The sequence below is a fragment of the Talpa occidentalis genome, unplaced genomic scaffold, assembly GCF_014898055.3.
Source record: "Talpa occidentalis isolate TD23 unplaced genomic scaffold, MPIMG_talOcc4v2.1 talOcc4.8, whole genome shotgun sequence".
Lineage (NCBI taxonomy): Eukaryota > Metazoa > Chordata > Mammalia > Eulipotyphla > Talpidae > Talpa > Talpa occidentalis.
Genome location: NW_023605194.1, coordinates 75,793,673 through 75,805,801, shown reverse-complemented (window position 1 = coordinate 75,805,801; position 12,129 = coordinate 75,793,673). Strand labels below are relative to the sequence as shown.

General features: G+C 40.0%; 1 protein-coding gene and 1 long non-coding RNA gene across 4 annotated transcripts in view; one reads left to right on the top strand and one right to left on the bottom strand.

Annotated features, from left to right (window-relative positions):
* KLHL12 (kelch like family member 12) overlaps window positions 1–2,138 on the bottom strand; it is a 28,534-nt gene extending 26,396 nt beyond the window's left edge. Inside the window, exon 1 of one of the 3 annotated variants that reach the window (XM_037497376.2) lies at window positions 2,042–2,138. In XM_037497376.2, coding sequence (XP_037353273.1) covers window positions 2,042–2,068 — 27 coding nt within the window. In that variant the 5' untranslated portion in view covers window positions 2,069–2,138. Of the gene's footprint in view, window positions 1–1,051; window positions 1,274–1,592; window positions 1,667–2,041 lie in introns of those variants that run through there. The other 2 variants (XM_037497377.1, XM_037497374.2) reach the window with 2 other exon arrangements.
* LOC119234446 (uncharacterized) overlaps window positions 1,280–12,129 on the top strand; it is a 32,383-nt gene continuing 21,533 nt past the window's right edge. The window contains exons 1-2 of the long non-coding RNA XR_005122617.2: window positions 1,280–1,403; window positions 2,049–2,234. This is a non-coding gene — a long non-coding RNA (uncharacterized LOC119234446). The remainder of the gene's footprint in view (window positions 1,404–2,048; window positions 2,235–12,129) is intronic.

The window sequence follows — 12,129 nt, the reverse complement described above, 5'->3', positions numbered from 1 at the left end:
TTTGTTACAATCAATACTTTACTGTACTGTAAGTAGAAACTGTACATATCTTGCATATCTTCACAAGGCCGTTGTCTCAAATCTAAAATTTCTTAAAGGTATATCACTATTACTTAATACCCATAAGTAGATTAAGTAGGTAGATATTTAGAGGGTGGGAATCCTGGTTTACATATTTTTCTATCCTAGCAGGTGTACAAACCATGTTTAGTAATTCAATGCAAGAAAATAAAAATTGTGTATTTAACTTAGAGCAAGAGAGGCCAAGTGAGTGAAAATGAGCTTTTTCTAAATCAGTATGCAAAGAATTATGATGGCTTCCAAAGACATCTGGATTTCTTTTTAAAATTAAACCTCAAGCGAGGGCAAATACCTACAATGAATGATGGAAACCAGCTATCTACAAACTTCCATTTGATTAAGTTACTGAAGCTCTTCTACAGAAGGGCTTTCCTACTCTATATTATTAGTAATTGACTATCAAAGTTAACAAATCAATATTGGTAATTTTTTTATAATGACACAGTCTTACTAGGATAGAAACCTGTCAAAATTCATTCCTCTACTAATTTTACTACTATAGTTAGTGGCATTCAATTAACTCAGTAAGAGATTATATGTCAGTAAATCAATATATTATTTTCTTGACTTGATAAGCTTTATCCGCGTTACTTTTTTTTTTTTTGGCTCCAAGAACAATTTCTGGGGAATGAAATGGGGGTGGTTTTGAGCGTCTATATTATTTGGAACCCAAAACTTTTAGAAATGGTCCAAGAAAAAAAAATCAAATTGGTCTTCAAGAGTCCACGACTCACAACCATAACTTTTGAATAGCAAAATCGAGACTCTAATTTTGATCTACTTCTGTTTATAGTTTGCATATTATTTCATAAGCACCCTAGATAACCCCACCAACTGTGTGACATCTATTTTACAGAAAAGGAGGTGATTCATCCAAGTAAATGATGTTTTTCAGAAAAAATTTTCCTAAAGTCAACTTAGTTTTAAAACTCCGGAGATGCAAGAAACGTCTGAATAAAGGTCCATTTACTCTGAAGATCTTCTGGGGCGTTAACACAGGGTTCAGCCTAAGACTGGGTCTTAAGGTTTCCGTATCAAAAAATGACAGTGGCCCTATCGCAGGATGGTCATCTTCCTTGGGGAATTCCTGCTTCATCAGGCAAAGTCTCAGCCACATCCTCTAAGACCCTCACCTTTCTGAGATGATCTATTCTAGAACTTCCGTTAACATCCAAATAGAGGGGTTCCACCACGGAAGATTCGGGGTGGGGCGGGGAAGGGGCGTCAAATTCTGGAAGGGCTAAATCCCAGGTGGGAGAAGAACAAGAAAGGAGGTCTCCTCCCCTGACAACACCAGCAACAGAGTTGGCTTCTATTACCAGGTGGGGGTAGTGGGGGCGAGGTTGGGCGCTCGACGCCAGATGGCCCCCTGGCCCGGGCTCCCCAGCTCTCCTGAGCGCCTCTTCCATTCCAGCGCGGGGTAGGGAGGGGGAGTGGGGAGGCAGGGTTACCAGCGGGAGCTGGGAAATAGGAAGGAAAAGGCTGCCTGCTACCACCTCCGTGCAACTCACCTCCGCTCCGAGCCCACCCGGCCGCGCGGGGGTGATCCGTGCCGGGGCGTCCCCCGCCCGGGAGACGGGGTGGGGCGCGGGGCTAGCAGCCGGCTCAGGACGAGCCGAAGCGCCGCCGCCGCCCCGACCCGGAGGCTTTGGAGCCGTCACCGTGGACGTGCCGGCTCCAGTCCCCGCGGCCGCGCGACGTGATGACGTAATGCAGCCCGAGCACCGCCCCCTCCCGGGCCCGGGCCGCTTCGCTCGTGGAGGCCGCGTCACGTGACCCGCAGGTACCGGGTCCTGCGCCTCCGTAGACTTCCAGAAAGCCAGAAAGAGGAAGGTAGGGCCGGCTGGGTCGCTCAGGGAGGGACAGGGTGTACAGCTGTCCAGCTCCGAGGTTGGTGAGGCTGAGATTTTTCTCCAGCTTCCGAAGAGGATAAAAATTGTAAGTAGGGAGATGTTTTTACCTGGTAGGTGTTCGGGAAACATCTCATTTCTTCGTCCGCAACCGAGAGTCCAGCAGGAGGGTGCTAGTGGGACCACGCTGGGCTCCCCACCTCCATAGAGTCACGACTATATTGTGGCGGAGCAAAGATAACAACCCCGAAGATAAACAGATGACAGCCTCATACGTCAGGAGCAACAGCCTGGCGGAAAGGGGTATGAAAAATTGTGATTAAACTTTATTTGCCCCCATAGCGGCACTACAGCTCAGGAGAGGGAGGGGAGGTGGCTGTATGGAGCCCTTCTAGTGTTGACTTGGCTGCCCATGCCCACAGGGGGGACTTTGAAGTTCTGGCACTGTGCTGGGAAAGGGTGTGCACAGATTCCTGTGCTGAATGAAAGATGTACTACTGGCAAACTCTAGGAGTAGGGCTGCAGGCTGATGCTTACTAGCTTGTCTGAGGCTCTCAATCTAGAATAGTTGGAACCTGAACCAGCAGGGAGAACCAGGCCACATACCAGTGTGTACTCATAGACTAGGCTACTGTTTACAGTCTGAGGCTATGATATCCAAATCATTTATCTTACCCCCCACCCCCACCCCCACTCCACCGTGGGCCAAACCAAAACCAAAACTGAATGCAAGGCTTAAGTACCTAGACCTTAATAACAAGAGCAAGTTCCCCTGAGTAAACCTTTACTTGAATAGCGAAGAGAACAATTCCTGGCTTTTTGCACTGTTTCCACTATAATGCTAAAACCCAGCACTGCAGCGTGCTTAACTGCAGCCTAAAAGTTGAGGCTAGCAGGAGACTACCAGAGTTATCTTAGGGGAGAGGGTCACTATGGATCCCCCACACATAACTCAAGTATCTGAGCAGCAGAAAGCTTGAGACCTTAATGCTCATTGGAAGTGACCCTTTGGTGTGTTACAGTCCTAAATGCCTTCTACCTATTACCTCTTCTCAGGAACAGAGCCTTCACCATCTAATTAAATGCAAAGGCAGAAGTCAATGAAATAATATACACCTAAAGATTTTGGGTAAAATATTGAAGATTATACCTAGCTTCTTAAGGGGGAGTATAAAGCCAATTTACTAAGATAAGAAAAGGAAATTCTCTTTTACATCTGATAAAGAGTAAAAATGAAGGGAAAGAAGAGTGTATTACAAGTGCTCTAGCAAAACACCCCCAAAAGAAGTCTCAATCCAGCAGAACTGTGGAATATGCCTGAAGAGGGGTTTAAGGTTTTAGTTAGAGCCATGCTTCCTGAATTAAGAAAAACAATGGATGATGTAAAATAAGGGCAAAACAAAGATCAATACAATATGAGACTGCTACAACCAGAACTAGTGGCCTAAAAATACTATAATCAAATTTAAAAAAATGGAGGACTTTAAGAGTAGACAAATGCAGACCTGGGAAAAATTAGTGGACTTGAAAGCACAGTGGCAGAGAACAGACAAATAGAACAACAAAGAGAAGAAAGAACAACAATAATAAAGAAAGCAGTAGAGTAGACAAATGCAGTCTTGGGAAAAATTAGTGGACTTGAAAGCACAGTGGCAGAGAACAGACAAATAGAACAACAAAGAGGAGAACAACAACAATAAAAAAAAGCAGAGTTAATAACTCTCTGAGATTACCTAGAGAGAAATAACATCTGTATGGGTGGGACCCCTAAAGGGGAACAAAAGAGAAAAACATAGAAAATTTATTTAAAGAAATAATTGCTGGGGCCTATCTGGTGGCGCAAGGGGTTAAGCATAGCACTGTGAAGCTATCCACAGCTGCTACAGCACGAATTTGATCCCCAGCCGGCCAGGCAGCTACCCATATGGCGCAGCAGGACCTCTCCTGACTCCCCGCTGCTCCCCTCAGCAGTGTATTTCAGTCAGTCTGCCTGTTCTGTTCCCCACTATGTTTTTGGTGAATCCTCTCACCTCCCACACCTCTGGCCTGTACCCCAGTTCTTGTATGCCTAAATAAATAAATCTTAAAAAAAAAAAAAGAAATAATTGCTAAGAACCATCCCAATGTGGGAAATAGACCAGACATTCTGATCTAAAAGGCCCAAAGAGTTCCAAACAAATAATAACTAAACCTGCACACTCCAAGACACATTATAATAAAACTGTTGAAAATCAGCGACAAAGTTTGGAGAGAAAAAAGAGTAATCTATAAGGGAATACCAATTAGACTAAACATTAATTAGACTTGAACACCATGGAAACTTTATAGGCAGGAGGTTGGTGTCCTGCTATTTAAAGTACTCAAAGAATAAGATACCCAGTCTAGGATCTTTTACCTTGAGTATTAACATTCAAGACAGCAGGAAGTATAAGGAGTTCCACTGAAAAGCAGAAACTAAAAGAATGTATCAGCTCCAAGCCAGGCATGAAAGTAGCCCTAAAGGAGTTTTAAAAGCAACAACAACCAAAAAGAAAGGCAAGAGATAACTGAACCTAAATTACAATTTGGAGAAGAGTAAACATGTGGCCCATCAGAATGAGTTTGCAATCAGACAGTCCAACAGACCCCAAAATAGTCCGTCATAAGTGACTTCAATATAATCTTCATACAAAAATCAGTACGGTTATCACATAAAACAATAGGAATGGAACCTAAACAGAACATAAAAGATGTCCAAATAAAAAGACAAGGTCAAACTTAAAAATAAATTAAAATGTAACAAAATGGCAATTAGCACTTATATCTCTATAATGACCTTAAATATAAATGGCTTGAATTCACTAGTTAAGAAGGCATAGAGTGGGTGCTCCCTGGTGGCCTCGGGGTTAAGTCTCTGTGCTATCACCACTTCTGCCTGAGTTTGATCCCTGTCCAGGGGGCTAACCCACATGGTGCAGCAGACCTCTCCTGTCTTACCCTCTATTCCCCTTAGCAGTGTATTTCAGTAGACCTGCCCCCCAGTTCTGCTCCCCACTCTGTCTCTGGTGAATCCTTTCACCTGCTGCACCTCTGGCCTACCCCCTAGTTCTTCAATGCATAAATAAATAAATCTTGGGAAGAAAAGGTATGGAGTGATGGAATGGATTTCAAAACAAAGCCCAACTTTCTGTTGTTTTCAGGAAACCCATTTTACCAACAAAACAAACACAGACTTAACATTAAAGACTGCAAGTCAATCCTACCAGCAAATGGCAATCAAATTCAGGAATAGCTATACATATATCAGATAAAATAGCTCTGCAATTTAAAAAAAGCGAGATGAACATTGTGATTAAGGATCGAACACAAGAAGAAGTAACACAAGGACCTCCCTAGTGGCGCGAAGGTTTAGGCATAGCACTATGAAGCAATCCACAGCCACTATAGCACAAGTTCGATCTCAGGCCGGCCAGGGAGCTACCCACATGGCACAGCAGACCTCTTCTGTCTCACCCGCTGTTCTCCTTAGCAGTGTATTTCAGTAGATCTGCCTGTTCTGTTCTCTATTCTGTCTCTGGTGAATCCTCTCACCTCCTCTGCCCCCTGCACCTCTGCGCCTGTACCCCAGTTCTTGTATGCATAAATAAATCTTTAAAAAAAAAAAAAAGAGGGCCTCCCCTGGTGGCGCAGCGGTTGAGCACTGGGCTGTGAAGATGCCCGCAGCCTCTGCAGCACCAGTTAGATTCCCAGCCGCTGGCAAGGGTCCCACATGGTGCAGCAGACCTCTCCTATCTCGCCCGCTGCTCCCCTCAGCAGTGTATTTTGTCAGTCTGCCTGTTCTGTTCCCCTCTCTGGCTCTGGTGAATTCTCTCATCCTCCTGCACTTCTGAGTGTACCCAGTGCTTGTATAAATAAATAAATAAATCTTAAAAAAAAATAAAAGTAACATAAATATATATTCACCAAATGACGGAGCACCAAGATACATAAGACAATTATTAATAGAACTAAAGAGAGATACTGACAACAGCACAATAATACTATGTGTCCTCATAGACTAAGTAAAGCAACTTGAGAAAGAGGAACAAATCAGATTTAAAGGTAGTAAAAGAAAGGATATAAAGAAGCAGAAGTAAATGATACAAATAAAAAAGGACATTCAAAATATCAATGAAACTAAAAGTTGATTTTTTGAGAAGATAAAATTGATAAGCTTCTACCTAGACTAACAAAGAAAAGAGAGAAAACATTAAAAGAAATGAAAGGAGAAATTACCACAAATAGCACAGATATACAAGGGATTGTAAGAGATTACTCTAAACTCAAATTAATGCCAATAAATTTGATAACCTTGAAGAAATGGATAGATTTCTAGAATAGAGTTTTCCCAAGACTAAACCAGGAAGAAACAGAAGAATTGAAAAAACCAATCACAATCATAGAAATTAAAACAGCAACAAAAATGTCCTCCCAAACCAAAGCCAGGGCCAGGGCTTTACAGGGTAATTTTATCAAAACTTTATAGATCTTGGGCTCATCTTCTCAAATTATTTCTGAAAATCCAAGAAGAGGGAATGTGCCCTAATACGTTTGACAATGATATTACCTTAATGTCAAAACAAGATCAAGACACCACAAGAAAACAACAGACCAATCTCCCTGATAAATATTATACAAATATTTATCAACAAATGCTAGCAAATCAAATTCATCAATACACAAAATATATATCATGGTCAAGTGGTATTTATCTCAGGGGTGCAAGGATGGTTTAATATGTGTAAATCAATGTATTAAAAATATACTTTATCAACAAAAATAAAGATAAAAGTCATGTGATAATTTCTGTACATGTAGGGAAAACATTTGATAAAATTTAAAATCCATTTATGATAAAAACTCCAAACAAAATGAGAAGAAAACTATCTCAACATTCAAAGGCCATTATCAAATGGTGAAAAATGGAACACTTTCCCTTTAAGACCAGGAACAATACAAGGATTCTAACTGTCGCCATTTCAGTTTAATTTAGTATTAGAGGTTTGAGCTATAACAATCAGAAAACAACAGGAAATAAGAGGAATCCAAGTTGGAAAAGAAACAAAACTATTATTTGCTGCTGATATGATACTATATATAGAAAATCCTGAAGACGCCACCATAAAGCTATTGAAACGATAAATGACTATAGCAATGTGGCAGCCTGCAAAATCAACATACAAAAATATGCTGCATTTTTATGTACAAGGAATGAGAAAGAAAAAATAGAAAATAATTTCATTCATGGTTACTTCTAAAACAATGAAATACTTAAGGATTAACTTATCCAAGGAGATCAAGAACTTATACAATGAAAACTACAAAGTATTATTAAAGGACACCAACAAGACATAAAGAGATGGAAAGACATTCCATGCTCTTGGATGGGGAGACTCAGTGTATTCAAAATGACGATTTTACCAGAAGAAACACACTATTTTAATGTTATGTTTACCACAATATCAACAATATCTTTAAAGAAGTTGAGCAAAAAGACTGAATTTATATGGAGCCATAAAAGGTCTTGAACAGGAAAAGCAATCCTGAGAAAAATTGGAGGGAAACAGAAGCAACACATTAACTGATTTTGAATTGTGTTACAAAGAAATAGTGATTAAAATATTGTATTAGCATAACAATAGACACATGGATCAGTGAGAGAGAATTGAAAGCCCAGAAGTAGATTCATGTATACATTAATATTAATTCACAATAAAGGAGCCACAACCATACAACTAGGAGAGCTTTTGACAAATGTTGCTGGGAGCCCTGTGGAAAAATAGTTTAAAATATCTCAAGCTATTTAAAATAGATGTACCAGATGACCCAGCAATTCTATTCTAGGTATCTACCTGAAGAATGCACAATCACTAATTGGGAGGGATATATAAACGCCTATGTTCATTGCAGCCCTATTTACAATAGCCAAGTTATGGAAACACCCTAAGTGCCTGAAGATAGAGTAGATCAGAAAAAATGTTTATGTAGGTACACACACACACACACACACACACAAACTGGGAAGCTACTCAGCTATAAAAAAGATTTATAGCTATTTGTGACAACATGAGAGGATAATGCTAAGCAAAATTAATCAGAGGAAGAAAGATAAATACCAGGTGGTTTCACTTATATGTGGAATGCAGAGAAACAAAAGAAAGGGTCAGACAAAACCAAACCAATAACAAATGCTTTGATTATAAAACTGAGACAACCAGAAGGAAAGGGTGGTGGGGTAAGAGCAGGGGAAAGGGAGCCCAGTGGAACATGGTGGAACATTATTGGGGCTTTGGTGGTGGACATGCTGTGAAACATACATTTGTAGAGGTTTGGACCTATAATCCCTAAAACAGTGATGTAAACCAAATCTACAAATAAAACAAACAAAAAAATGGTCCTGTGAAAACTAGAAGGACACATGTAAAAGAATGCACAAAAAGGGCCTCCCTGGTGGTGCAGGGGTTAAACTCAGCCTTATCAAGCTACTGCCAGTCACTGGAGCACAAGTTTGATCCCTGGCCAGGGGGGTGACCCACATGGCACTGCAGACCTCTCCTAACTTGCCCGCTGCTCCTCTCAGCAGTGTATTTCAGTAGATCTGCCTGTTCTGTTCCCCACTCTGTCTCTGGTGAATCCTCTCATCCCCCACACCTCTGGCCTACACCCCAGTTCTTTTATGCATAAATAATAAATAAATTTTAAAAAGTACACAAAAATAAATTCCAAATGAATTAAAGACTTAGAATTAAGACCAGAAGCAATAAACTATACAGAAGAAAATGTTGGTGATACATTTCTGAAGGAATGATAAAAGTGTTTTTGGAGACTATCTCTCTCTCCTGCAAGGGAAATAAAAGCACAAACAATTGAAATAAAAAATTAAAAAACTACATAGCAAAAGAAGATATACATAGATCACAAAGACATCCTATTGAATAGGAGAAAATATTTACACATTACACAACTGACAAGGGGCTAATATCGTATATATTTGTATATCTATATGTACACACACATATATAAAACCTGTACAATTTAACAATAAACAACCCAATTAATAAATGGACAGCAAATGTGAACAGACAGTTCACCAAAGAGGATATCTAGAAGGTGAATAGATACATGGAAAAATGTTCATCACTGCTTTTAATAAGGGAGATGCAGGTCAAAACCACAATGACATATCATTTCGCACCCGTGAGAATGACACCCATTTAAAAAATTCCCAACAACAATCTGAAGAGGAATCAGAGAGAGGAAACCTATTACACTGTTCATGGGAATGTAAAATGGTGTAGCCATTTTGGAGAGCAATCTGGATTTACCTTAAGCACTAAAAATGGAAATACTGTATGACCCAGCAGTTCTTCTCCAGGACGCCCATCTAAAGAACTTAAAACCATCCTACAATGTTTATCGCAGCATTGTTTATACTAGCTAGGGCATGGAAACAACCCAAGTGCCCACTGAGAAGAGGATTGACAGCGGAAGATGTGGGATAGCCATACAATGGAAGTTTCTCCGGTCCCATGGAAAGAGGAAGTGTTGCCATTTACAGTAAATGGAAGAAGTTCAAGGGAATTATGTGTGGTAAAGCAAGGCAGAATGACAAAGACAAATACTGGACATTTACATAGCAGACATATTGGCCAAACAAAATACTTATGAGGACTAGTGAGCACTAATGAAATGAGGTTTCTGAAGTTAAGCAGAAGGGAAGGAGAAAGGGTCAAAAAATAAAAACAAAAAACCCCAACAAGTCCATTGTCTATAGAGGCCTTTTCAGACTCTCTCTGGTAAATCCTCTGAACCCTGCAATTCACTGACCTCAGCATTCTCTGCATCATAATGGGGACTACCATCAACCCTGAGGGAGTCTCCCCAGCTTCCTGCACTCCAGAACAATTAAGTAGGAGGAACTTGTGGTCACCAGTATTTGGACACTGAGGGAGATTGCAAAGGGTATTCTTAGAAGTCTCAGCTGTTCTCATCTCTCCTATTCCTCTTCTGCTGACTCCACCAGCTCGTGGGTGCTGAGCCTTCAGTTTAGGGAATTTTGCTTCTAATTGATCTTGGAGCATTTATCTTAGTGGCTTATAAGGGGCAATGGGTGCGTGATCAACTTGTCTGACTGTCCAAGCCACTGTGTTTGATTATACTGTTTTCTATGGGACTTTTGATTCTTTAGGGATAATAAAGCGATAGCTGAGTGGTAGCTTTCTAATTTGACACGGATTCCATCTTTCCTTTCATCTCCCATCTAAAATTGAGTGCAGGATTGGTACAAATGGGGGCATTTTGGAAAAGTTCATGAAAACTATGACTGCAGCTATCCTTTGAGCAATTCTTATAAATTTATTCTTCATATATACTTGTATACATTTAAAATTTTATGTGCATAAGGTTGTCGATTAATGTCCATGACTTAGGACTGGTTCAGTAAAGTATGGTACAGCCATACAATTCATACCATGCATCTGTGAAAATTGTGTGTAGTTGGCTATTGCATAAGCTTGGGAAAATACTTAACTCTTTGTATTTGTGTGTGTGTGTGTATATATATCCACTATATACTATATATATATAATATATATAAAGCATTTAGAAAGATACAAAATAAAACATTGACACTGGTTTCCTTGGAGAGAGAAACTGGTTGGTTGGGAGATAGTGCTGGAGGGAGATTTTTCTCGTATTATCTTTTTTGTACCTTTTGAACTTTGCAGCTTATGAATTAAAAAATGTACAATTTAAAGAAAAAGTAAAAACCACCCCTTGTTTTCTGGATGTAAAATATCACTTTAATGATATTGCTTAATTCCTGGCTGCTAAATCAAGAAATTTTTCAAATATGAAATGGAGCTTAATAAAAGAGGCTTTGTTTAACTATGTCCACCCCTTTTCCAAAGAATAAAGGACAAAGAAACTGCTAACTAGAAAGTCAGCATACTGAGACAACTAGTTTAGGCTTCTTCTGTTTTGTTTTTTTTTTTTTCAGGGTTACAGTCCCAGCATGTTCTGGGTTTTTATGTTATGAGGACACTCCTTTCCCTACAAGAACAAGAATACTTCCAGTCATTGGGATATTTGACTCAGTCTTACAGCCCAAACTTACTCAGAATTTCCTAGGTCCATTCTGGAGTTGGGTCTTGATAAGGTTAGATATCATATCGTCTTTATGATTTGGACACCCAGGGTGATTATAGGTGTTCACAGTTACTGGAGAGCTTCAGTGAGGGAAAACAGGGAATTTGCCTGGTAACTCTACATCAAGTGCGTAGAGGACATGTTGATCTGTACACCAGCCAGGCCGAATACTTTGCATTTTACACCAGCAGAGTGTAAACAAGAAGCATGCGGCTCTCTGTTGCTGACTGTAATCAATGCAGGGCCTGGCTGCAGCTTTGAGACTCAGCTAAATTGGCACCAGACCCAAGTCAGGCCTCCCGAGGTGGCTTCTGCCGCTCACTGGGATAGCGGAGATATTAAGCAGATCCTGGCAGTCTTGTTAACTGACTTTGGCTCAAGGACTCCTCCAAACCAAGAGCTTTACTCGAACTTTCTTAGACTACAGGACTGTCCAGGACACTTTCCTCTACTTTTCCTTTCCTTCATTTAAACACTGTCCCAAACTTCTCTCACTCCCTTCCTATTTTCCTTTACATGTAAGCATTTCCCCTAATAAAATCCTTGCACGTTTAATTTTATCTTCTCTGAGGACTGGACTAACTTAGCATTCAATAATTTCTTTGTACTGTATTACCCATTTGTGCTAATTTAAGAGTTTACCAATGTTCCCAAAGTTATATATTTTAAATCTAAGATGAATGTAGTATAGGTAAAGATAAATTAGTCTCTTAAATTTATTGATAGAAAGGGGTAGAGTCAGATTCTTGCTTTTATTCTTCTTGGATATTATTTGCCAACAACGCATCATTGTTTTTGTTGTTTACTTCTTCTGTAGTGCCTAGCATACAGCAGGGCCTGGATTTAGGGAATAAGTGAATCAACTTTTAAGTTTGCAGTTAGAGAAAGAAGCTAGTATTTATTTGTTGTTCTGGTAAAGCAGCAGTTCCGATAAAGGGAAATACTGAAATCAGGAGTGAAAAGAAATTTTAAGTGATCCAAGACTTTAGAACCAGGGGTTTAAATTGGAATAATCTGGATTCAGATCTGACTC